This window comes from Orcinus orca, chromosome 20 (assembly GCF_937001465.1).
Source record: "Orcinus orca chromosome 20, mOrcOrc1.1, whole genome shotgun sequence".
Taxonomy (NCBI): Eukaryota; Metazoa; Chordata; class Mammalia; order Artiodactyla; family Delphinidae; genus Orcinus; species Orcinus orca.
The window spans coordinates 44,364,624-44,392,069 of record NC_064578.1 but is presented as its reverse complement, the minus strand read 5'-3'; the positions used below and the strand labels follow the sequence as shown (position 1 = coordinate 44,392,069).

The window sequence follows — 27,446 nt, the reverse complement described above, 5'->3', positions numbered from 1 at the left end:
CCGGAGTGAGGACTGCACTTCCCGGCGGCGCCCGGGACCTGGGAATGAATTCTCAGCGGAAACTTGAGCATCCCCTTTCCCCGCCTGTGGGCTACATTTCCCAGAAGCCTCCACGGACCACAACCCTTTCTTACCCCTCCGCAGCCACCTATTGCTACCTCGACCTGTGAGTTCGCCCAGGTTCTTGGAGGATGTTCGCGTGCGGCTGGGCGGTCAGGACTGGGCTTCATTGAAGCTTGGAACACGACGCGACTTGGGGAGGAGAAGACTTGTGCCGGTTCAGGCTCTATTTGGATTTTTTCCCTCTCTGGACTACATTTCCCCGAGGGCTCCGCGGTGTATGCGGATTCCGGCCGAAGTTCGCTGGCCGGTGTGAGTTGCCGGGAGTTCGGACGCAAAGGATCGGGGCATTCCAGGTTGCCTCGCTCACTGGTTTGGGGCGGATTCAATCAGACTGGAGTGAGAGGACCCCGGAGAAGTGGACGGTGAGGAGGCTCGGGTCAGGGCTGGGGTCCTTCGGGAGTTTTAAATATGGGTGGCTGTCGGGCATGTCCAAGCTGCGTGCACGCGCTTGGAAAATAAAGGACGACGGGGAGGGTGGTGCTCTCCAGGCCGCTTGTCCACACTCGGGGGTGGGAGGTATGGGCCGCGCGCCATCACGGGAGGGTGTGGCTTCAGGCTGGCGCGGGGGCGGGCTGGGGATGTCTGGAGGTCAGGGGTCCCGTAGCTGTGTGGCCTCCTGCCTGGGGAAAGTCCGTGAGATACTCCCTGGTGTTGGTTTGTGCGCCAGACGACCGGTGCTCGGCAACCAGTGCCTCGCGGTGCTGTGGTGGGTACTCTATCAAAGCGGGACTCCCTGTGGCTCGGTGTGCGCGCGCCCAATGTGGCCACGTCGCAGACTCTGCCCTTTGGAGCTGGGAATGGCGCCTTCTTTGTACATTTTTGGTGGGCGCTGAGTGGGTTGCGCGGGTGGGTGTGTTCCGGGCGTCTACCTCAGGCCGGGACTGCGCTCCCATTGCACTCTCCAGCCCAAGAAGTGGCACAGCTGCAGCCGCTCGCTCTCCAGCGCAGTGAATGGCGCTTCTGGGGCTGTTTATGGTGGTGTCGGGGGGTTTCTAGAACTTTGGGCTGGGACGCCCTCCTACTTCCGCTTCTCTGTTCTTTCACCGTGTGGCCACCAAGGCCCAGGCAGGTGCCGCCAGCCTAAAGGACAGGAATGTGGGATTCTTTAACAGGTGAATCCAATTAGGATGTTTCTTGGAGCCACAGATCTGGGCTCAGTGTACGATACTGGGGTCTGAAAATACCCAAAGTCAGGTTCTTATGGAGGAAAGAGGCCACAGTCTGGGAGTCTTTCCCAAGACTCCCATCAGGGCCCCTAAGGTCGCCTGCTCTTCTTTTTGAAGATGAGACAGGGTGGTGGGGTTGCAGGCTTCTTTGGTTTTGGGCTGCCTCTCAGTGCCTGGGGTGGGGTAGGGATTTGTTCTGACTCGGCCTCCTCTGGGCTCCAGGAAGGAACTGCTGTCTCTTAGTTTCTTAACCATTTTCTACCTTTTTCCTTCTCTAAGAATCCAGAAGAGGAGGAGAAAAGAGCTGCTGTTCATCAAAAGTCATGGCGGAGGTAAGTTGTATTTGCAATTTTCTTCTTGGAAAGGGCTTCTCTGTTTTCAGGACACTATCCTATTTCAGGATTCTAGCCAAGAGATTTACAGTAGTGATTTGGAGAAAGGGGAAGAGATGGTTTCCTCCTAAACAAGCCAGGAACCTAAACCTGGGCTGTCTGCCTTGCATACATTGTCTTATCTAATCTGGATTTTCCATTTCCCTGGATTTTGTTCAGTGCTATAACAGTCTTGACAGGATGTGCCTCCGTGATTTGGCAGGGAAGTTGAAGAACAGAATAAGTTTAGTTAAGTCTCACTAATTTCTTTGTTGTCCCCTCCAGAGTCACATGCAGTAGCCTATTTGCTTCCAGATTTCTAACAGCCTGGAATGCCTGCCTGCCCCTTTCAGATTTAGATATCCCCCCCTCCAAATAGAAATAACCTAATTGCTCTCTTTCTAACGATTAAAGTTATATAGGATTTTTGCAAAAATTTCAAAATTTGAGTAAGTTATTAAAGTTTATGGCCCATGGTCCCATCACCTAGAGGTTAATCACTATTAATGTTTTTAAATTATTTTGTCTGCACGTATGTGTGGGTATGTAATTTTGTTCACAGAATGGGATCATATTACTAATAGAAGCAACTAACTTATTGGGTGTTTACTTTGAGCCACTTGTAGTTTGAAGCTCTTGATATGTGTTATCTTGTTGAATCCACATAACAACCCAATGAGTCAGTTATGACTGTTTTTCATTAATTCAGTGATGCTTTTTTCCCCCACATTTTAACTTCTCTGAAATCAGGATGGGTTTGTCAATTCCCTTTAAGTTATAGTTTCATTGATTGCATTTTTTTTCTTTCGTGGTATATAAAGTAATGGTGGCTTTACAGTCAGTGGCATCTCAGATTTTATGAAATATATTATTATTCTAAGTTGACAGATGAGAAAATAGATTCTGTTAAGTCACTTGGTCCAAAATTACAGTTAATAAATGGTACAGTTGGGATTTCTAAATTGCCTACTGATTTCTTTTGCCCATTTGTCAGTTTATACGTTAAGCATATTTTCTCTGTCATTTACAGGTTGTTTTAGAAATATTTTTTCACGGTTAATGTATCTTTTGTGTGTTTTTAAGATTCAGAGTTTTCAAAAAATGTTCTCTTTATGTCATGCCAGAAGGTCTTCTCTACAAAAATAGAAAGTCACTCATTTTTCTAAAGTACTTTTGTCTAAACAATTTAATCCTTAAGGTATCTGGTTTGAGATATAACTAGAGAATGTTGGCTGTAAAATTTCTAGTTGATTTTAAAGAATGGCATGGTATTTGTAGTATGTGAGATTCGGAGTTTTTTTTTCCTGGATGTGTCTGAGTGAAGGTCTTCCTTTATTAATTCTGTCCACTTGCTTTTCAAGGATTCTTTTCACCCTAAAGACTAAAGAAATATTCTTTCTTTTCTGGATGAATCTGTTTCTTCCTTTCTCTTTGACTTTTCTGAATGCTGTGAGAACTTATTGAATTTGTCTCCCAATTTCCATTCTGGCCAGACCCTTCCTAAGATTCTCAGAAGAGGACTACATTCTCCCCGTCAATTCTCAGCATATTTGGGTGAGGAAGAAAGTCTAGCTCCCCTTTGCCCTTCAACCTTCGACTGTCCATTTCTCCCTGTTTCCTCCTCTCCTCAGAGTGATCATTGTCCTTTCACTGTATTAATAAGAGGCTCTGCACGGCATAAAAGCGTAGAGTCTTACCCAATATCCACCATTTATTAGCTCTCAGACCATGGCTTCCTCATAACTTATTCTATATAATGTAGTCTACAGGGTTTGGGGAATATGGTGGTAATGGAAATTTACCTGAATGTGCGCTTACACCAGCAACCGGGAGGTCCCCAGCTCCTACTTCCTGATCTCCCCAACATTCAGAGTGGTGGCAGATCCCTTTGCATCTGTCCCTTTCCTGCTCCTTTTCGGTCTCGTGCCCTGTGACCTCACTCCACTGTCTCTGTGCCAGATGAGACTTTTGTGGAAGTGGGTGATACGTTGATTTAATCGTACTCCCTGGCTCTAGGTTATTCCTCAAAAATAAAATAGTCCAGTTATGTCACTTCCTTTATTCAGTGAATCCCTGTTACTTTCAGGATAAAGCTCTAGCTCTTTCACATTCATTGTTTATTTACTGAAAAGCACATTCTATATTTACTAGAGCACCAATCCTAGTATTGGAGTAAAGTGGTGAGTAAAGATGGTATGTTGAGTCCTGGCAGAGGTGACTGTCACCCAAGACCTTTCTGTTCTGATCCCTTTGGACTTCTTCAGCATCGCTTCTATCTACTCCTTGCCCAGAATCCCTCACCAGTTACCCCAGTGAACTGTCTGCTCCTCAGACACACAGGATTCAATTAGTCTCCCTCTCTACCTCCAACTTACCACGTTCACTCTGCTTGGAATGCTGCTTGGTCTGTTTTTGTTTGCTGGAGTTCTGTTCCTTTTCAGGGCCCCAGTTAATCTTCTTCTTGTTACAGGAAATTCTCCACATACCTCTCAACCTAAGTAAGTCATTGTACCTCGTTTCCCATAGGAAGTTTCTTCTACTTGTAATCGGAGCTCATGTATCCTGCTTAAAATCCCTGACCTGTGAGGGAATTCCCTGGTGGTCCAGTGGTTAGGACTCCACACTTTCACTGCCCAGGGCGCGGGTTCAATCCCTGCTCGGGGAACTAAGATCCCGCAACCCACGTGGCACGGCAAAAAAAAAAAAAAAATCCCTGACCTGTGAGAACCTCTAAAGGTCTCGCGAGCTGATACTTGTTTTCAGTCTCATTGCTCTGCTCCCTCTCTGACTTGACTTTAGCCTTTCTCAGAATGCCCAGTGATATCTCTGGCCTCCATGGCACAAGAAGCACAAGAGGGGAGCTTATCCCTCACCACCACTTTCTCAGGGTTCTGTGAAGCCTACTTCACTTTCCTGATTATGCTTGCTGCCTCTGAGTGACTGCATTCCCCTCTGTTGCATCTGTTCTTATCACACTGTATTGTAACTCTCGTTAAAAACTGCTTTTATTAAATATTGAATAGTAAAAAATGTTTATGGTGCGGTGAATGAGTGAACACCCATATTTAAGAAGTAGAGCATTAAGCATTGTTAAAAACCCCATGTGAGCTGTGAATCATCCCAATCCAATTCCCTTTTCTGCCCTTCACAGGTAACTGTTATTCTGAATTTTATGTTTTTCTTTCCCTTGCTTTTCTTTACAGTTTTAATCATATGTGTTTATTGTCATTTTAAAATTTGATATAAATAAAATCAAACTGTTTGGAATCTTCTGCAACTTCATTATTTGTCTCTCAACGTATATTCATGAGATTCATTCACATTGTGAATTTATCCTACTGTATAGCCATCCACTGTATAAATATATATTTTTTTTCTTTCATATTACAGTCATTATTCCTGTGAACATCCTTGAATTTGTCTCTTGGTATCATGCACAAGAATTTCTCTAGTTATATAACTGGAAATGGAATTGTTGGGTCATAGAGTATGTGCATCTTTAATCTCACTAGACATTGCCCAGTTGTTCTAGTGTTTATACCCAGTAATAAATCCTGTTACTTCATATCCTCACCAAATACTTGGTACTGTCAGACTTCAGTTTTTACCCATTTGGTAGGCATGAGTTGCTATGTTATTCTGAATTTAAATGTGCGTATCTTGGTTTTAAATGAGGTTGAGCCCCCTTTCATGCTTTCTCTTCTCTGAAGTACCATTTCATCTCATTTTCTAATTTTTCTATTGAGCTTTATATTTCCAGTTTTTCGTTCCCTTTAATGCTTTGTAAGCATCCCTTAAATATTGTGGATTGTCAGTCATATGTGCTGTACATGCTTTCTGTCATTTTTTGTCTTGACTTCTAACCTTTAGATAGTAGAAATTCTCAATTTTAATGCCATCAAATTTAACACTGTTTTCCTTTACTAATTTATGTATGTCTTGTTTAAGAAATCTCTTTTCTCCTAAGAGTAAAGATATTTTCCCATAATGTTTTCTATAAATGGTTTTGTTTTGCCTTTTGTGTTTAAGCTTTTAATTCACTTGGGGTTGATTTTTACCATGGTGTATGGCAAGGGTCCAGTTTTACTTCTTCCATTTGGATAAATTCTCCAACCACCCTCAGGTTCAACAGCTTATTAGAAAGACCCGCAGAACTCACTGAAAGCTATTAATTCATGGTCACATTTATTACAGGGAAAGGATACATTAAAATTAGCCAAGGGATCACTATATTGTACACCTGTAACATATAATATTGTACATCAACTATACTTAGATTAAAAAAAAACTTGCAGTCTTACTGGACAGATAGAACAACAACAGCAACAAAATTAGCCAAGGGAAAAGATGCGTAGGATAGAATCTGAGAGGGTTCCAAACTTGAAGTTTACCTTCCCAATATTGATATGTGACAACATGCAGGGAAGCTCACCTGAGCTCAGTGCCTAGAGTTTTTATTGACGCTTCATTGCATAGGCAAGATTGAATCATTTTCACGTGGTTAAATGCAATCTCCAGCATCTCCCTTCCCTACTTGCCTGGAAGTCAAGCTGCTATCACATAACCCAAAGCCCCAAGGTTCTGATTACATGGTTGGTCTTTCTTGCATGGCCAGCCCCTACCCTACATCGTTTCGTTAGCATAAACTAACATATGTGGTCTTGGGGGCCCACCATAAATAATAAAGACATTCCTGTCACTTGGGGAATTCCAAGTGTTTAGAGGTTGTCCTATTAGCTAGACAAAGGCAAGAATCTCTCTTTGGAGGCCAAATTTCTTACTCCACAATCATCCTTTCCTCTCTGTAATTCAGTGGCAATTCTGTCATAAATTAAGTTTATATATATATATATATATATATATATACGTTTTGGTCTATTCTGTCCTTTCTAATCCACTGGTGTGTTTGTTTTTCCCAGCTGGCCAATTTGTCTATCCCTCCAGCAAAACCACATTGTCTTAATTAAGACAGCTTGGTATTAATATTTGATATTTGGTAAGTCATGTTCCTCTACCATCATAGTCTTGTCCTCGAAGAGTGACTTAGCTGTTTCTGGCCTTTGGATTCTCCATATAAATTTTAGAGTTGGCTGATCAAGTTACATAGAGATCCAGTTGGGATATCAATTCGTACAACATTGAATCTTTGATCGTTTTGTGGAATGTTGACATTTTTACAGTATTGAGTTTTCCTCTCACTCTATGTGGTATAACTCTGCTGATTTCAGTCTTGTATAATGGTTTCTAATAAAGGTTTTTAACTGGAGTCTTACACGCCTTTTGTTAATTTTATTCCTAGGTATTTTAATATTTTGTGTTTTTTGTGAATGGTATTAATTTTTAGACTAATTTTCTCATTGTTTCTTGTATACAGACATGAAATTGATTTTTAGATAATGATTTTATATCCATCCAACTTGCTGAACTCTCATTTATTGTAATATCTTGTAGGTTCTTTTGGATTTGGGGTCATCTAACTTAGATAATCATATCATTGATGAATAAGGACACTTTTTGTGTGTAAATAATTGTGTTATCTGTAAATATTGATGTTTTCCATTTTTCAGTCTTCATCTGGTGCTAATTCTTGTCTTATCACACTGGCTCCATCTCCCAGAACAGTATTGACTGGTGAGAATGTGGGCACATTTTCTTAGTCCCAGTTTTAGAGAGGATTCCTTTGATGTTTCACTTCTATTTATGATGCTTTCTCTTGGATTTTTGTTTTTTTTCAAGATGTCCTTTATCAGGTTAGAGACATTACTTTTTATTCCTAATTTGCTCTGAATTTTTAATCACGAATGAATATTGAATTCTTTGAAACACATTTCTACATCTCTTGAGGTGATCTTATGGATTTTCTCTTTTAATTTGCTAATGTGCTTAGTAACTTTAATTGATTTCTAAAATCATTTATACTATGTTATACCAGGAGAAACCTAACTTGGCCATGATGTATTATGATTCTTTTTCATATTGCTGAATTCAGTTTGCTAATAATTTATTTAGAATTTTTACATCTGGGCTTCCCTGGTGGTGCAGTGGTTGGGAGTCCGCCTGCCGATGCAGGGGACACGGGTTCGTGCCCCGGTCCGGGAAGATCCCACATGCCGCAGAGCGGCTGGGCCCGTGAGCCATGGCCACTGAGCCTGTGCGTCCGGAGCCTGTGCTCCACAACGGGAGAGGCTGCAACAGTGAGAGGCCCGCGTACCACAAAAAAAAAAAAAAAGAAAAGAATTTTTACATCTGTAGCATGTGTAAGCTTGGCCTATAATTTCCATTTTTCATAAAATCTTTATGCAAGTTATGTTGTCAAGGTTACTCTAGTCCAAGAGTCAGCAAACTGTGGCCCTGGCCTGTAAGCCAAGAATGTTTTCTACATTTTTAAATGGTTAGAAAAAAAATTAAAAGAAGAATAATATTTTATGACATATGAAAATGGTATAATTTAGATTTCAGTCTCCATAAGTAAGGCTTTATTGGAACATAGCCACACTCATTCATTCATATAATGTCTACGGCTACTTCCATGCCCCTGTGAGAGTAGAGTAGTTACAAGAGACAGTAATGACCCACAGACTTTAAAATATTTACTTGGGCTTCCCTGGTGGCGCACTGGTTAAGAATCTGTCTGCCAATGCAGGGGACATGGGTTTGAGCCCTGGTCCGGGAAGATCCCACTCGCTGCGGAGCAGCTAAGCCCGTGCACCACAATCCTGTGCTCAAGAGCCCGCGAGCCACAACTACTGAAGCCCGCGCGCCTAGAGCTCGTGCTCCGCAACAAGAGAAGCCACCGCAATGAGAAGCCTGCGCGCAGCATCAAAGACCCAATGCAGCAAAAATAAATAAATAAATAAGTAAAATTTTAAACATAAAATATTTACTTTCTGTCCCTTTATAGAAAAAGTTTGCTGACTTCTGGTCTAGCCTCATAAAATATGTCATAGTGTTCCCTTCTTTTCTTTTTTCTTTTTCCCTTGGTTGGATGGGGGGAGGCTTTGAGTGCAGTGTTAATCATAATCTTCACTTCATGGCACATTGTTATTGGTCTGGGCAAGGTTGTTCACTTGTTCTGATTATTTATTTACTTCTCTTCCATTCCATTTCCCACCCACCCCCCATAGGCAATCCTATTAAGGTGCATCTTTTCATTAGTATGTATTCATGAAAAATGTTTCTGTCTTGTCTTAAAGTCCAGTGTGGTCAGTTTTTCTGAATCTTCCAGATATGATTGAGATGATTATTATTTGAGTTGGGTGCATTTTTCTGTATGTGGCCAATAAATCAAGCTCACTAGTTTTATTATTTAAGTGTTCTCTATTTTTACTGACTTTTTATCTGTGTTATCTATCAGTTATTTTGAGAGGTATGTTAAATCTCCCATAATGATGAGGGTTTATCTGTCATAATTCTGTTCCTTTTTGTTTTGTGTGTATGTACTATATATATTTATTATTTGTTAGGTGTGTACACGTTATCTACTAGCCTTTTACTTCCAGTCTTTCTGGATGTTTATGTTTTGGATGTGTCTCTTACAAACAACATATAACTGGGCTTTGGTTTTTGACCAACTGTATCTTTTAATGAGAGCATATAGTCTATACAGTAGTTGTAATTACTGACATAATTGAAAGTATCTTTGTTGACTTAGTTTGTGCTTTTTATTCTACCTTTTCTGTATTTTATTATCTCATTCCCTTTTCCCTTCTGTGAGTTTGAAAGTTATGAACTGTGTTTGTTTATTTATTGGTTACCTTAGACATTTTAACATACTTTTCTTACCAGTGTCTGAAACTAAAGAACATCTTTATGCTCTTGCTGAATAGTATAAGGAAGTAGATATTCCAGCTGATCAAGCAACTTATATTGTAGTCAGGTATTTTTCTTTCATTGTTTTTTTTTAGTCCATAAAACATTTTTATTATTTTATATATTGAATGTTAGCTTAGTTTATCCACATTTTTGCCATTTTAAAGAACGGCACCATTCACCATTCTTACATCTCAAACCCTCTATCTGGGAACACTTTCCTTTAGTTGGAAGTACATACATTAATGAATTTCTGTTCTTTTGGCTTTTTGAAAATGTTTTTATTTGTCCTCCCTTGTGAGAGAGAATTTTTATTCTGTCATCTCTGATTTACATTGTTGCTGTTGAATAGACATCTGTCAATCAGACTGTTATTCTTTTGTAGACAATGTCTTTAATATCAAATTACTTTTAACATAGTCTCTGTTTTTAATGCTCTTCAGTTTTTATATAATTGCCCTGGATTTCTTTTTATTTATTGTTTGAGACTCATTTGGCTTCTGAATAATGCTTTCTTTCGCCAGTTGTGAAAATTTCTTAGACACTATGTCTTCAATTACTACCTTTTTCAGTCCTTTCTCCTTTTTTCTTCTAGAACTCTAGTTAGATATCTGTTAAACCTTCTTGCTTTATCTTCTTAACCTCTTATACTTTCCCCCATTGTCTTTGATAGCATTCTGCGTAATTTCTTTTTAAATATTTCAGCCCAGTAATTTTTCTCTTCAGAGATATTTATTCCAGCCATTGTATGATTTAATTTTAGGTATTGTGTTTTTTATTCTAGAAGTTTTAAATTTTTTTCTTTTAAATCTACCTGTTATCTCTGTGGAGTTTTGTTTCTTAATACCTTACTCCCTTTTTAAAAATCATATACCTGTGTTATCTGCATAATATGTAAATTTTTACAGGTGTGATATTTTCCCTCCAACATTTTATTATGGAAATTTTCAAATATAATGAAAGTTGAAACAGTTGATTTTCCTGCCTCTTGGATCATGGAATTATGCCTCTTTGCATGTTTCATTTTTATTTAATTTTTTATTTAGGTGAAATTCACATAGCATACAATTAATCATTTTAAAGTGTACAGTTCAGTGGCATTTAGTTCATTCACAGTGTTGTGTTGTTTTATTATTTTTGACTCCTTGGTCATTTTCCTTGGAATTCTACCCATGGATTCTTGAGGTCTGGGTGAATGTTGTTCCTCTAGGACACATCTGGGCTTGCTTCTTCCAGGAGCACCGCCAAACCAGAACCACATTAAAGTAGATTCATAGATGGTAGGTTTTTTAGATTCATTTTAGTAATAGGAATATGAGCTGAGACCTGTGTGAGGGCTAATTTGTGGTTACAGTTCCTCAGGGGAGAATATTTTCCTTCCACCAGTAGCCAGAGTTCAAGTCAGGCAGTTTTCCTTGTAGCCCCTGAGAATGGGAGTGCTGCTTCTACTTTTTCCTTACTCTGAGGGCCTGGTCCTAGAGGTCCCAGGTCTTTGCAGTGCAGAACCAATACATTATGGACAGTTGGATTCCCTGGGATTCAGGGAAAGCAAAGGTTTGTTATTCTCCTTCAAGTCAAGAAAGAGAAAGAGAGTCTGTGCGTGTGTGTGTACACACTGGGTTGCCAAAAGCAGGAAGATAGGAACAGAGGAGGAAAGAGCAAAATTCATTTTCAGTCCTTTGGGAACTCTGAGGTCAGTCTGGTAACTCAGGGCTGCTCTTGCTTTTTCTTCCTTTGCCTTTTTAAGCTTTCTTTTCTCTTAGATGAGCCCAGGATATAAATGATCTGGTTTTGCAACCCTAAAAGCCATTGTTTATATGAACTGATGTTTCTTCTATCCTTCTTTGAAAGCATTTTTTATTCTGGAAGATTTCAACAGTGGATTTCTTTTTCCTGAAACTGCCTGCCTCCCTGAGCCTTTCCAAGGGACTTGTTCCCCACTTCTTCCTATTCCAATGAGTGATGCTACCAAAGGCTGCTGTCCCATAAGTGTCTCTCTGTTCTCTAACAAATGTTTAGCTATTTATTCAGAAAACCCCTTAGCATTCCATAAGTGCTTATCCTTCCACCAGGAGTACTGATGGAATGGGGAAATCAACCCTTGCTGAAAATTTTGTACCTCCCTTGTTCGAGCTGTGCTTTGATGAAGTGGAGGTGATTCATTAAGTGAGATTCCATGTTGCAAACCTGGGTTTTCCAGATAAACAAGAAGGTAATTGACACTGATTTGTTGCATTCTCAGTATTTGCCCGTGTCTTTAGCTTTGAGATTTTTTTTGACTGGGAATATGATAGATTCAGTATATGAAGTTATGTGATATTCCAAGGAGTCCGTGGGTCCATTTTGAACTTGTGTGGTGTATACTCATCTTGGGTCACATCAATGTGAGTCTGGATCTTACTTCATCAGTCCTGGTAGTTCTGGACCAAGGAGAGTATAGTTAGGGACAACTTATTGTAACAGGAACAGTTTAACCAGATGCATAAATTATTGAGAAGTAACGACTCTTGTAACCGCAAGAGAACTTGTTTAAGCTAGTGCTGCAAAATGAGAACATTGAACACATAAGATGGGGCATCATACAGCCAATGAAAATTATGTCTATTTATAGTGACAAGTAAAACAGCTAGAATTGAATATGAGCCTGAGTTTTTAAGAAATTAATTCACATAAATTATATCCAAATCCTATGTTCAGAGAGAGAGATTTTTAAAGATATCTATGAATTCTTCAGACTTTTTTTTTTTTTTTTTCTGTTCGCGTGGCTTGTGGGATCTTAGTTCCCCTATTAGAGATTGAACCCAGGCCCTTGGCAGTGAGAGCGCTGAGTCCTAACCACTGGACAGCCAGGAAATTCCTGAATTCTTCAGACTTCTAAACAAATTTTAAAAATGAGAGAATGGAAGGAGATGGTCACAGTGTTATGTGCTGAACATAGCATGTGCTATGTACATGTACGTACAGCTTCATTTAATAACCAATTATCTGGACTCTATCCACCCAGGCCTGGGAATAAACAGTGGAAGAGGATAATGCTGAGAGGTTATATCTGTAGTAGCAAGCATGTTTAAGAATGATTTGTACAACACAAGGAATGTAACTAATATTTTATAATAACTATAAATGGAATATAACTTTTAAAAATTGTGGATCACTGTTATATACGTGAAACATAATTTGTACATCAACTGTATTTCAATTAAAAAAAAAAATGATGTGTGCACCAAGAACGTGTGCTGTGATCATCCTTGTTTCCACACTGACCTATCCATGTTTTCTTTCTTTTTTTTCCCTAATAGAAGTATAATCAATTTATTGATACAATGTTGTGTTAGTTTCAGGTGTACAGCAAAGTGATTCAGTTATACGTATATTTTTTTCAGATACTTTTCCCTTATAGGTTATTATAAAATATTGAGTGTAGTTCTTTGTTCTATACAGTAGGTACTTATTGATTATCTATTTTATGAAGCGTAGTGTATATATGTTAATCCCAAACTCCTAATTTATCTCTCCCCCACCCACCTTTCCCCTTTGGTAACCATAAGTTTGTATTCTATATCTGTGGGTCTATTTCTGTTTTGTATATAAGTTCATTTGTATCTTTTAAAAAAATCTATTTATTTATTTTTATAAATTTATTTTATTTTTGGCTGTGTTGGGTCTTTCGTGCTGCGTGCGGGCTTTTCCTACTTGCGGTGAGCGGGGGCTACTCTTTGTTGCAGTGCGCGGGCTTCTCATTGTGGTGGCTTCTCTTGTTGCAGAGCATGGGTTCTAGGCGTGCAGGCTTCAGTAGTTGCAGCATGTGGGCTCAGTAGTTGTGGCTCGCAGGCTCTAGAGTGCACGCTCAGTAGTTGTAGCGCACGGGCTTAGTTGCTCCACGGCATGTGGGATCTTCCCGGCCCAGGGTTTGAACCCGTGTCCCCTGCATTGGCAGGTGGATTCTTAACCACTGCGCCACCAGGGAAGCCTGTATCCTTTTTTTTTTAGATTCCACATATAAGCAGTATCATATGATATTTGTCTTTCTCTGCCTGGCTTACTTCACTTAGTATGATAATCTCTAGGTCCATCCATGTTGCTACAAATGGCATTATTTCATTCCTCTTTTATGGCTGCATAATAGTCCATTGTATAAATGTACCACATCATTTTTATCCATTTATCTGTAGATGGACATTTAGGTTGCTTCCATGTCTTGGCTATTGTCAGTAGTGCTGCAGTGAACACTGGGGTGCATGTATCTTTTCGAATTATGGTTGTCTCTGGATATATGCCCAGGAGGGGCTTGCAGGATCATATGGTAGCTCTGTTTTTAGTTTTTTAAGGAACCTCCATGCTGTTTTCCATAGTGGCTGTATCAATTTACATTCCCACCAACAGTGTAGGAGGGTTCCCTTTTCTCCACACCCTATCCAGCATTTATTCTTTGTAGACTTTTTTTTTTTTCGGTACACGGGCCTCTCACTGTTGTGGCCTCTCCCGTTGCGGAACACAGGCTCCGGACGTGCAGGCTCAGCGGCCATCGCTCACGGGCCTAGCCACTCCACGGCATGTGGGATCTTCCCGGACCGGACCACGAACCTGTTTCCCCTGCATCGGCAGGCGGACTCTCAACCATTGCGCTACCAGGGAAGCCCTCTTTGTAGACTTTTTGATGATGGCCATTGTGACCGGTGTGAGGTGATCCCTCATTGTAGTTTTGATTTGCATTTTTCTAATAATTAGCGATGTTGAGCATCTTTTCATGTACCTTTTGGCCAGCTGTATGTCTTCTTTGGAGAAATGTCTATTTAGGTCTTCGGCCCATTTTTGGATTGGGTTGTTTGTTTTTGATATTGAGCTGTTGACTTACTCATGTTGAAAGGTCCAGCACATCCTGTTTTCCCAACGGTGTTCCCCTATTGAATTGCTTTTTCAAAATTTCTTTTATTTTATTGTAAAGATTTTGCCCGTTAATTTCTGTGTATTTTTATCTGTGGTTTCAGGACTTGAAGTTCAAAGATGTGGCCATTTACTTCACTCAAAAGGAGTGGGAGTGCTTGCACTCTGCTCAAAAGGATTTGTACCGAGATGTGATGTTGGAGAATTATAATACCCTGATCTCACTGGGTAAGTTTACCTGCCCTCCAGAATTCAGAATTGGCCTTCTGGAATTTTTGTGTTTATTGTTATAAATTTCTTGTGAGTGCCTCCCAAGTGCTTGACTGAATTAATGATTCTTGCTTACCAAAGAACGCTTTTTGTGCCTTGTGAAGTTAGAAATTGGCTGCTCCATCAGACTTTATCTTCTTCATCCTTTCCTCTGACCCTTAATTTACTTACTCCTCTCTCCTGATAATCATGGACTGATTTTAATTTTGGGACACTCACAACATAACTTGGTCCTTTTTTTCTTTCTTGAACAGGATTTTCTGATTCTAAGCCAGATGTGATCTCCTTATTGGAGCAGGGGAAGGAACCTTGGATGGTTAACAGCAACGAGACAAAAGAATGGTGCCCAGGTGAGTAATGGTTACTCATATGGGAAAGACCATGGCAGGTGGTCACCCACCTGGCCTGTGAGAAGGCAGGCAGCACTTCTGAGATGTTGGTAGGAAAGCTCCCTGAAAAGCCTGAGATCTGGAGAAGAAAGTAAGGATGTTTCGGCATGAGCCCCCAAATTTTCATTCCACTTACCACTTTCATGCTACCCTTGCTCTTATTCCTTCTGATTTCAGGAAGGAAGTGCCTTCCTCTTCCCCACGAGACAACCATTTACCCTGCACTTTGGGTCCAGTTTTGTTCTGACTTAAAAGTAGCTCTTTTGAGATATAATTGGCATATCATAGAATTCATTCATTTAAAGATACAGTTCAGTGGCTTTTAGTATATTCAGAGTTTTGCAACCATGACAACAATCTAATTTTAAAACATTTTCCTTTACCCCAAAATGAAATCCCATACCCATTAGTGGTCACTCCCCACACCCAGCCCTACGCAACGACTAATCTGCTTTCTGTCTATAGAGCTGGCTGTTCTAGACATTTCATATTAATGAAATCGCACAGTACGTAGTCTTTGTGACTGGCTTCTTACAATTAGCAGAATGTTTGTTTTCAAGGTTCATACATGCTGTAGCATATACTACTACTTCATTTCTTTATATTGCCAAATAGTATTCCATGTTGTGACTATAGCACATTTTGTTTATCCATTCATCAAATGATGGACATTTGGATGGTTTTCCACTTTTAGGCTACTATGAATAATGCTTCACTTTTCCTAGTTTGTCAAATGTGTTTATCATGAAAGGGTTTTAGAATACTTTTGTTAACTGCTTTTTCTACATATATTGAGATATGTGGTCTGTATCCTTTGTTCTATTAATATGGTATATTGCATTGATGCATTTTTGGGTATTAAACCAACTTTGCATTGCCCAGGTAAATCACACTTGGTCATGATGTATTACCCTTTCTATTTGTTGGTGGATTTAGTTTGGTTTTATTTGTTGAGGATTTTTGTGTCTATATTAAGTAAGGGATATTGATCTATAGTTTTCTTGTGATGCCTTTTTCTGGTTTTGATACCAGGGTAGTAGTGGCCTGAGAATTCATTGGAAAGTATTCCCTCCTCTTCTGTTTTTTTTGAAGTGTTTGTGAGGGATTTGTATTTGAAGTGTTTGTGAACGATTTGTATTAAGTTTTCTTTAAGTGTTTAGTAGAATTCAGCAGTGAAGCCATCTGGTCCTGGGTTTTTCTTTGTGGGAAGGTTTTTTTTAGTATTTTTTATTTTATTTATTTTTTTGGCTGTGTTGGGTCTTCGTTGCTGTGCGCAGGCCCCCTCTAGTTGTAGCCAGCAGGGGCCACCCCTCTCTGGGGTGTGCTGGCTTCTCCCTGCGGTGGCCTCTCCCGTTGCGGAGCATGGGCTCTAGGCGCACGGGCTGGGAAGATTTTTAAATTACTGTTCAATCTCTTTGTAGGCCTATTCATATGTTCTCTTTCCTCTTGAGTTAGTTTTGGTAGTGTCTTTCTAGGAATTTGTCCATTTCATCTAAGTGATCTAATTTGTTGCATATAGTTGTTCATAGTATTCCCTAGAAATTCTTTTAATTTCTGTAATGTTGGTAGTAATATCCCCACTTTCATTCCTGGTATTATTATGAATCTTCTTTTTTCCTTGGTCATTCTAGCTAAAGTTTGTCAGTTTGTTGTTTTCAAAGAACCAACTTATAGTTATGTTGATTTTCTCTATTTTTTTTCTATTTTATTTATCTTCTCTCTTTATTTCCTTCCTTCTGGTATCTTTGGGTTTAGTTTGCTCTTCTTTTTCTAGTTCCTTAGGTGTATAAGTTAGATTATGGATTTGAGATCTTTTGTGGTTTTAATATAGGCAGTTTAAGCTGTACATTTCCCTTTAAGACCTGTTTTAACCATATCCCATGAGTTTTGGTATGTTGAGTTTTCATTTCATTCATACTGAAAAGTATTTTCTAATTTCTCTTGTAATTTCTTCTTTGTTTCATTGGCTTTTTAAGAGTATGTTGTTTTCTGTTTCCTTGTTGATCTGGCAAGTTGACCTATCTATTATTGAAAATAGAGCATTAAAGTCTTCAATTTGTTGAATTGCCACTTTTTCCCTTTAATTCTGTAGGTTTTTGCTTCCATGTATTTTCGGGCTCTATTATTAGGTGCATATATACTTATAACTGATACATAATTTCCTGATGGATTGACCTTCTTATCATTATATAGTAATTATAAAATTATAAGATTGTCATTATAAAATGGTCAATTATAAAATTTCCTTTGTCTCTAGTTATAATTTTTGTCTTAAAGTCTGTTTTGTCTGATAATAGTAGTTATTGAAGCTCACTTTTTTAATTGAAGTATAGTTGATTTACAATGTTGTGTTAACTTCTACTGTACAGCAGAGTGATTCAGTTATACATATATATACATATTCTTTTTCATACTCTTTCCATTATGGTTTATCACAGGATATTGAATATAGTTCCCTGTGCTGTACAGTAGGACCTTGTTGTTTATCCATTCTCTGTATAATAAGTTTGCATCTGCTAATCCCAAACTCCCAATCCATCCCTTCCCACACCCACCCCCTTTGGCAGCCACAAGTCTGTTCTCTATGTCTGTGAGTCTGTTTCATATATAAGTTCATTTGTGTCATATTTTAGATTCCACATATAAGTGATACATATGATATATGTTTTTCTCTTTCTGACTTACTTCATTTAGTATGATAATGTCTAGGCCCATCCATATTGCTGCAACAACATGGATGGACATTATTTCATTCTTTTTTTATGGCTGAGTAGTAGTCCATTGTATATGTACCACATCTTCTTTACCCATTCCTCTGTCAATGGACATTTAGGTTGCTTCCATGTCTTGGCTATTGTAAATAGTGCTGCAGTGAACATTGGGGTACATGTATCTTTTCAAAGTATTGTTTTCTCCAGATATATGCCCAGGAGATGATGGCCTTTTTGATGATGGCCATTCTGACCAGGATGAGGTGGTACCTCATTGTAGTTTTGATTTGCATTTCTCTAATAATTAACAGTGTTGAACATCTTTTCATGTACTTGTTGGCCATCTGTATGATCTATTTAGGTCTTCTGCCTATTTTTTGATTAGGCTGTTATTGAGTAGGATTACATAGATTTTTATTGTTGTGTAAAACTGTCAATATTCTAGGACACTGGTGTACGCACATGAACAGATTTGCTCTAATGGCACAGGGTTGCTTCTGTGTTAACTGCCATATGCATCAGAAGTGATGTAGGGAGAGCATTTTGAAGCTGGGCAGGAATCAGGAGCAGGAAGACACCTCTATCACCTGTTAAATAATTAGAAGCATGGAGTGATAAGTGAATCTCAAGTCACTCTCCTAATCTCATTATCTTTAGCTTATTTCTCTTTATTTCCATTTAAATACGCTTAATCTACTGATTAGTTTATTTAACATTAATTGAACTGTATGCTGGGGTTGGTTATATCATGGAGCATACAATAAGTATTATGTTAGTTCTAGGCCACTTAGGGAGAAATTATACCAGTAGATAAACTGATGAACAAATATGTAATTCCAGAACTGAGAAAAAGATTGAGGGCAAAGAACAGGATACATGACAGAAAATTAAGATATTTAGAATGAGAGAAACTGGCCATGGAGAGATCCTGGAACACAAAACATTCATGGAATATGAAACATTTCCTGAAAGGGTCTAAGATGAGAAAGTAATTGGCATGATATGGGAGTCAAATGGATGCCAGTATAGTGAGCTCATGGTGAGTCAAGGTGAGAGCACCTCAAAATGAAGGTGAATAGGGAAGCAGGAACCAGATACTATAGAATTTTGCAGGTCTGGTAGGGAATTCTGTATTTTTTTTGAAGTGCACTGGGAAAGGCACTGTATTTAAACATTGAGTGTCACACTTTGCCTCAATCAGTGAGGGAGATTAAAAAAAAAAAAAACGAATGGCCATTCATTCACCAAACAGTCATTGAGTATTTACTCTGTATAGGTACAGTGAAGGGTGAGCAGACAATACAGAAATAAACAAGTTAAAATATAATCTGTTGAGTTTAGAGGTGAAGTATACTAATGTCTGCAAGATGGATTGATGGATGGAGGGGTAGATAGATGTGTGAAAACGCAAATATAGCCAAATGTTTATTGTAGAATCTAGCTAGTGGGAATATGGGGGTTCCCTGTCTGATTCTTTTCATTTTTCTTTATGTTTGAAAGTTTTCGTAATAATGTTGGAGAAATAGATTAAATGACATGTGTACTGCAGAAAAATGCAGTAAGTAGAGGGATGAGCGTCCTGTTTTGTAAAGTGTGGTCTCTTGGGGAATCCCCAGGTGGCCCAGTGGTTAGGACTCGGTGCTTTCATTGCCAGGGCCCAGGTTCAATCCGTGGTTGGGGAACTGAGATGCCGTGGGACATGGCCAAAAAAAAAAAAAAAAATAGTGGTCTCTTAAGTCAGCGTTTGCATAGAGGTCAGAATGAAGTAATTGAATGAGCCGTATTGATATCTAAGGGAAGATATTTGCAGGCAGAGATTCTGAAGGAGAGGTGTGCTTGGCAAGTTTGACCATCCAGTTGGTCAGGGAGCTGGAACAGAGTCAGCTGAGGGGAGGAGATAGCCAGTGAGGTTAGAATGAGGTAGTGCAGGACAAGTTCAGGGAAGGCCCTGTAGATCACAGGAGGATTTTGACTTTTACTCTGCATGAGAGGGAAATACAGTGGAGAATTTTGAGCAGAAGAATGGCATGATCTAGCTTATTTTAAGAAGAACAGTACAGCCACTGTGTTGGGCGTGGAATATAAGGAGGAAGTAGGGAGATACTCCAGGATAGTGTTTTGTTAATCTTGATGAGAGATGGCTTTGGACAACATGATCGCCACTAGAGATACTAGTAGAAGTAGTCAAAACCTGGATATATTTGAGGCTAGAGATGAGAGGATTTGCTGTTAGATAATGTCCTACTCCTTTAGATTCTCATTTAGTTGGTTGGGTCCTGGACATTATATTTTTAACAGGTTCCCCAGCTGATTCTGATTCTTACCAGAGGCAAAGAATCACCTCCTTCACAAGCTCCCCTCATTTTCTCTGTTCTTATTCCCCCCAACCCTTTTTTCAAGTTGCAATGCAGTGTTAAACGTTTACATTATTCACTATTTTTAGTTTGTCATTTCTACCTTAGAACTTTCCTTTCTCCTGCAACATGAAAATACCCACTATTTTCTTTGTTATCTTACAGATTGGGAGTCTAGAAGAGAAACCAAGATGCTAAAGGAGGACAGTTATGAAGTTCAGTCATTTCAACCAGAGATAACAAAAAGACTTACAAACTCTACCCTTGAGTACACTAGGGTCAGAAGTAACAGAGAAATCAGATGCCACTTGGAGAGGCTACAGGAAGGACGTTTCAGACAAGCCACAATAACCTCTGAAAAAAGATCCACTTCCATTCAGTGCACAGATCGTAGAACACCTCAGACAACTCATAATGGAGCAAAATCCTGTGAATCCAAGGAATGTAAGACTTTCAGGTACCAATCACACCATAGTCAACGTGAAGGAAGTCATAATAAGGAAAAAGAATCTAAATGTGGAGAATGTGGGAAAGCCTTTAATAGTAGGTCAGACTTGATTAAGCATCAGAGAATTCATGAAAGCAAAAAAAGTGATGAAAATAAGAAATGTGCCTTTATTCGTGATGCTCAGATTACTAAATCTCAGAGCATTAATACTGCCGAGAAACCTCATAAATGTAAGGAATGTGGGAAAGCCTTTCATTCTAACTCGCAACTTAGTAAACATCAAAGGATTCATATAGATGAGAAACCCTATAAGTGTACAGAGTGTGGAAAGCCATTTCCATCTACCTCACAACTTAATTTACATCAGAGAATTCATACTGATGAGAAATACTATGAATGTAAGGAGTGTGGGAAAGCCTTTACCCGTCCCTCACACCTTATTCGACATCAGAGAATCCATACTGGTGAGAAACCCTATAAGTGTAAGGAATGTGGGAAAGCTTTTCGTTATGACACACAACTTAGTCTTCATCAGATAATTCATACTGGTGAAAGACGCTATGAATGTAAGGAATGTGGGAAGGTCTATAGTTGTGCCTCACAACTGAATCTACATCAAAGAACTCATACTGGTGAGAAACCTCATAAATGTAAGGAATGTGGGAAAGCTTTTATCTCTGATTCACATCTTGTCCGACATCAGAGTGTTCATACTGGTGAGAAACCATATAAATGTAAGCAATGTGGGAAGTCTTTTCGTCGTGGCTCAGAACTTACCAGACATCAGAGAGCTCACACGGGTGAGAAACCTTATAAATGTCAGGAATGTGAAATGGCCTTTACTTGTAGCACAGAACTTATCCGACATCAAAAAGTTCACACTGGTGAGAGACCCCATAAATGTAAGGAATGTGGGAAGGCTTTTATTCGAAGGTCAGAACTTACTCATCACAAGAGGAGTCATAGTGGTGAAAAACCCTATGAGTGTAAAGAATGTGGGAAGGGCTTTGGTCGTGGCTCAGAACTTAGTCGACACCAGAAGATTCATACTGGTGAGAAACCCTATGAATGTAAGGAATGTGGGAAAGCCTTTATTCGTGGCTCACACCTTAGTCAACATCAAAGAATTCATACAGGACAGAGGAGTGAATGAAGGCATGTGGGAAGCTTGGAATTTAATTGACACCTGGAAATTCATACTAGTAAAACACAAACAAAACCCCCTCTAATTGTAAGGAATATGGGAAAGCATTTAAGGATAACAACTTAATATCAGAGTTCATACTGTGGATGTGAGGGAGTCCGGAATTGATATTTGTTACTGATTTAAAACCTTATAAATGTTATGAATTGCGAGGGTGTATTTGTGTTTCAGAATTTATTAGACATCAATCAATTGGTAAAAAAGTGAAAAACTCCATGAATATAAAGAAAGTGGAAAGGCTTATTAGAAAAGCAGTGTTAGAGACATTAATCATTCTAACTTTTTTCAACATCAAGGGTCAATTAGCCCTTATGGGAAATCAGAAGTCATAATATAAATATTTATATGGAGCACCAATTTGCTTTAGCTAACTAATTATTCATCTGATAATTCATACTAGAGGAAGGCTACATTGTTAAAAATGCAGCAGATTCTTCCATTCCATTCAACTCTTGTTAAATGTTTGCAAGCTCTGAACTGAATCAGAGTGGGAAAGGATTTAACCAATATTTAGTGTTTACTTGGCTTCACCATTATTACTCATTTCTTATAGGGCTAATGACTTAACCAAATTCTCTCATTTATCTATTAGTAATATTAGAACCATATTTCTTAGTAGCATTGTGTACATTGTATCCCTTAGAATAGTGTCTGGTTCATATTGAAAGTGTGTTAAATAAGAGGGGCTTTATTCTTTTTTTTTTTTTTGCGGTACGTGGACCTCTCACTGTTGTGGCCTCTCCCGTTGTGGAGCACAGGCTCCAGACGCGCAGGCTTAGCGGCCATGGCTCACGGGCGCAGCCGCTCCGTGGCATGTGGGATCTTCCCGGACCGGGGCACGAACCCATGTCCCCTACATTGGCAGGTGGACTCTCAACCACTGCGCCACCAGGGAAGCCCTAGAGGGGCTTTATTCTTAATTTTGTTTTCCTAATTGTGTATTAGAGATCATATGAGAGGAAGGCCTTATGTGTGCAGTGACTATATGAAGATCTTACATCATCTTTCTTCATGGAATGTTAGATATTTCCTTCTGGAGAAAAATTTTAAAACAAGCTTTTCATAGGTTGCCCTTTTCCCCATTAGGGGGTTCATAATGTAAAGAACCCCAGTAGAATAAAAGTGGGGTGCTGTGAGGTCAGAGGGAAGACTTAGATAATTTATTTTAAGACCTTCTAAAAAACAAGAGACATATGCCATGATCTCTGGTCTCTGTTTTAGTGAATTAGAAGATAAAGCCTCAGCCAAAATCCATTTCTCCACAAGGAAATTTAAGATAATTGTATAAATAATTTTTACATTAAAAAGGAAATCAAGGCAGGGCTTCCCTCATGGCTCAGTGGTTAAGAATCCACCTGCCAATGCAAGGGACACGGGTTCCTGCCCTGCTCTGGGAAGATCCCACAAACCGCTGAGCAACTAAGCCCGTGCGCCACAACTACTGAGCCTGCGCTCTAGAGCCCGCGAGCCACAAATACTGAGCCCGAGAGCGCCTAGAGCCCATGCTCTTCAACAAGAGAAGCCACCCAATGAGAAGCCCGGGCACTGCAACGAAGAGTAGCCCCTGCTCACCGCTTAGCCCATGCACAGCAACAAAGACCCAACGCAGCCAAAAATAAAAATAAATAAATTTTTTTTTTTAGAAAAGAAATCAAAGCAAATTATCATTAGGCAGATTGTCATTCAAATGAAGGACAAAGAGACAACTTCATGTTAAAATTTGTAGGATGCAACCAAAGCTTTACTGAGGGAATTTAACTTCTTTCAGTATATGTAGAAAACAGGGAAAATTCAAAGCAGGGGTTCATTCTCACTTCCTTATACTTAGTGTACTGCCTATTCCTGGTAGGTTCCCATTAAACATCTGTTGATCAGAGGAATAAGAGAGTGAATGAATAAGCATCCAACTCTAGTATGTTGAGGTGCTCTAACAAAATAAGTGCAAAGCCCCAAAAAACACCTTAAACTTTTTGAAGTGAAAAAGATTGCACCCTAGAAAGAAAAAACTCAAGCATCATAAGTGAGAAAGGATGTGTAACTACAGAAATGAAGGAGATGAAGAAATAAGCCAATATTGTTTGGCTGACACTGTTGGTTGCCTGTCCATTGGTATTAACCATTCTCCCTTTGCCAGGATTGCCTGCTGCCCACCTAAGTCTAAATGCCAGATGCTTGCCCTCCTAATTGCTTTGCAGCTGGGCATGTGTGTAACAGTCCCGGCCATAGAAGATCTAAGCAAAAAGTCTGCAGGTGAGCTTCAGTTAAATATTGTTTACTAACAAAATAGGAGGAAATGGTCTTCCTATATACAGGATGCATGTCTCTGTGTCTGTGTGATACCTGGAATTATGGCCATTTTACAACCAGGGGAGGCGAGAAACTGAGATTGGCACAGGAATAACTTGTGTCTTTGACATTATTGAGATGATGAAACAATTCAGAACTGCCCTGTGCCCGGACGGGTGTGAACTAAGAAATTCTGTGCCTATATGTTATAAGTTTATATTCAACTTTATATATCCGAGTCTTAGAAAAATATATTTTCCTATACATACACGTTTATTCCACTTTAGTAACATGAGAAAATGTTTATATTCAGCTTTTTATAGTGTATGTGAAATGATAGAAAAAGCATTATTTTCTTAAACGTATATGTGTGTGTATATATATACAACTTTGATTTGTTAAGATGTAGGAAATGTCTGTTTGCATTTAGCGTCTCACAGTATATGTTTATATGCAGCTTTTTTTAGTATGTCTGAAATCCAGGAAAAGTAGTAGTTTCCTGAATATAGTAAGAACCAAGAAAAAACTAATTAAAGAGCTACACCATATAATTCCTCTAGTACTAGAGTAGATAAAATCTAAGTCTTTAAGATATAAAGAGTATCAGCTATGAGGCTAACACAACCCTTATACCAAATTTGGAAAAGGCCAGCATCCAGCTCAAATCAGCTATAAAAATAATCCATTGTACTCAATGGTATATGAGTATTCCAATTAAAATAGCAAGTCAAATCTAGCAGCCTATTAAAAGAAAACAGAGGGGTTGTTTTGTCTAGAATAAAATGGTTCATGACCTGATCTGTCAGATTGTAAAAAATGTGATGTATAAATGTAGTGTTTGCACGTTGAAAACTAGACACTAAAACAACTTATCCACTGAAAGTAGTAAACTGTTAGCAGCATATGCATATTCAACTGCTGTGAGGTCACTGCATTGCCCTCTTAATCACACCTCATGGGGTGTAATCAGTCACAGTATTTGGAATAATCACCATCCAGTGTATTCCACCTTTGCCCCACACTTTAGAAAAATATTACGTACTAAGTTTAATGTAAACATGTATTATGTGACAGATTAAATCGGTCATAGCTAAATATCAATCAACCCATTGGAGGACAATTTATAACAAAAATTTGAGCATTTTTTTTAAAGAGGGAAATGATTACTAAATTTTATCTATACTTTCTCTACAATTTCTAACTTTTTGAGTTATAAATGTTATAATGAATGTCAAGAAATGATTCTCTGTAGACTGGAGGTTGCCAAGGGGGAGGGGGTTGGGAGAGGGTTGGATTGGAAGTTCGGGATTAGCAGATGCAAACTGGTATATATAGAATGGATAACAACAAGGTCCTACTGTATAGCACAGGGAATTATATTCAATATCCTGTGATAAACCATAATGGAAAAGAATATGAAAAAATATATGTATAACTGAGTCACTTTACAGCATTAATTAACACAACATTGTAATTGAACTATACTTCAATAAATTTTAAAAAGAAATGATTCTGATTTTTTGCCCATGTATACATATTTCTATTTTCAAGATTTGAGAGTTCTAGTCCAAATTTATGTAACATGTTTTGCCAAAAATGAGATATACTGCAAAGGTTTAAACAACACAGAAAAAAGAGCTATCTGTACCTATTTTCTGAAGTGCCAACATCAAAAGCCTTTCATCCTTTTCTCCATACCCTCTCATACCCACATTGGAGCTTTATTTTCGTAATGGAGGTTATGGCTGGGAGTGGTGTAGTTTGACTGGGATTGTGCTGACACATTGAAGTATAGCCTCCTTTTCTCACTTGATAACATACCAGTGGATTTCCTTCCAATCAAAACCTACAGATGTAACTAGTTAGCTTTAAATGATTACATAGAAAAAGCACATTAAAAAATGCCCAACATCGCTAATTATTAGAGAAATGCAAATCAAAACCACAAGTACCATCTCACACCATTCAGAATGGCCATCATCAGAAAGTCTACAAACAGTGCTGGAGAGGGTGTGGAGAAAAGGGAACCCTCCTACGCTGTTGGTGGGAATGTAAATTGGTACAACCATGGTGGAGAACAGTATGGAGGTTCCTTAAAAAACTAAAAATAGGGGCTTCCCTAGTGGCGCAGTGGTTGAGAGTCCACCTGCCGATGCAGGGGACATGGGTTCGTGCCCCAGTCCGGGAGGATCCCACATGCTGCGGAGCGGCTGGGCCCGTGAGCCATGGCCGCTGGGCCTGCGCGTCCGGAGCCTGTGCTCTGCAAGGGGAGAGGTCACAGCAGTGAGACCCCGCGTACCACAAAAAACAAACAAACAAACAAAAAACACCTAAAAATAAAACTACCATATGATCCATCAAGCCCACTCCTGGGCATGTATCTGGAGAAAACCATAATTTGGAAAATTACATGCACCCCAGTGTTCATTGCAGCGCTACTTATAATAGCCAGGACATGGAAACAACCTAAATGTCCATCAACAGAGGAATGGAGGAAAAAGATGTGGCATATTTATACAATGGGATAATACTCAGCCATAGAAAAGAATGAAATTGGGCTTCCCCGGTGGCGCAGTGGTTGAGAGTCCGCCTGCCGATGCAGGGGACATGGGTTCGTGACCCAGTCTGAGAAGATCCCACATGCCGCGGAGCGGCTGGGCCCGTGAGCCATGGCCGCTGAGCCTGCGCGTCTGGAGCCTGTGCTCCGCAACGGGAGAGGCCACAGCAGTGAGAGGCCCGTGTACCGCAAAAAAAAAAAAGAATGAAATTATGCCATTTGCAGCAACATGGATGAGATCATACTAAGTGAAGTCAGAGAAAGATAAATATATGATATCACATATGTGGAATCTAAAAAAACATGATACAAATGAACTTATTTACAAAACAGAAATAGACTCAGACTTCAAAAACAAACTTATAGTTACCAAAGGGGAAATGGGGGGGATAAATCAGGAGTTTGGGATTAACATATACACATTATATAAAATAAACAGCAAGGACCCACTGTATAGCACAAAGAACTATACTCAATATTCTGTAATAACCTTTATGGGAAAATGAAAAAGAATGGATATGTATATGTATAACTGAATCACTTTGCTGTACACCTGAAACTGACACATTGTTAATCAACTGTACTCCAATATAAAATTAAAAAAATTTTAAATGATTACATAATAAAGACAAACCCTATTCTACCAATGAAATTTCAGGTTTCTTATTTTTACAAATGATTGTACAATTTACTGCACATGTATTGTTTCATGTTGCTTTTTTAATTTCTGGAAGTGGGTAGATTCCTATCAGTTGGATTCCTTGCCTGACAACATAGATATTTAAAATGTAGTTAATGCCTTATTTTTTTTAATTTTTTTTATTTTTGGTGAAACTTGCCATTAAACTCTACAGGAATTTATATCTATTTCCAA

General features: G+C 39.1%; 1 protein-coding gene across 2 annotated transcripts; it reads left to right on the top strand.

Moving 5' to 3' along the window:
* On the top strand, positions 1-27,446 carry LOC125960254 (zinc finger protein 568-like). 2 transcript variants are annotated; one of them, XM_012538366.3, is made up of 5 exons: positions 1-485; positions 1,569-1,621; positions 14,458-14,581; positions 14,878-14,973; positions 20,243-27,446. In XM_012538366.3, the coding sequence occupies exons 2-5, from the start codon at positions 1,613-1,615 to the stop codon at positions 21,676-21,678; spliced, it is 1,665 nt and encodes a 554-aa protein (XP_012393820.2). In that variant the 5' UTR covers positions 1-485; positions 1,569-1,612; the 3' UTR covers positions 21,679-27,446. The 2 variants fall into 2 exon arrangements, with proteins under 2 accessions (XP_012393820.2, XP_033269589.2); XM_033413698.2 differs by lacking the exon at positions 1-485 and adding an exon at positions 701-829.

Coding starts and splice junctions, on each gene's coding strand:
- LOC125960254 (XM_012538366.3), top strand. Junction 14,582..14,877: donor TAATACCCTGATCTCACTGG/GTAAGTTTACCT, acceptor TTTCTTGAACAG/GATTTTCTGATTCTAAGCCA. Junction 14,974..20,242: donor GACAAAAGAATGGTGCCCAG/GTGAGTAATGGT, acceptor GTTATCTTACAG/ATTGGGAGTCTAGAAGAGAA.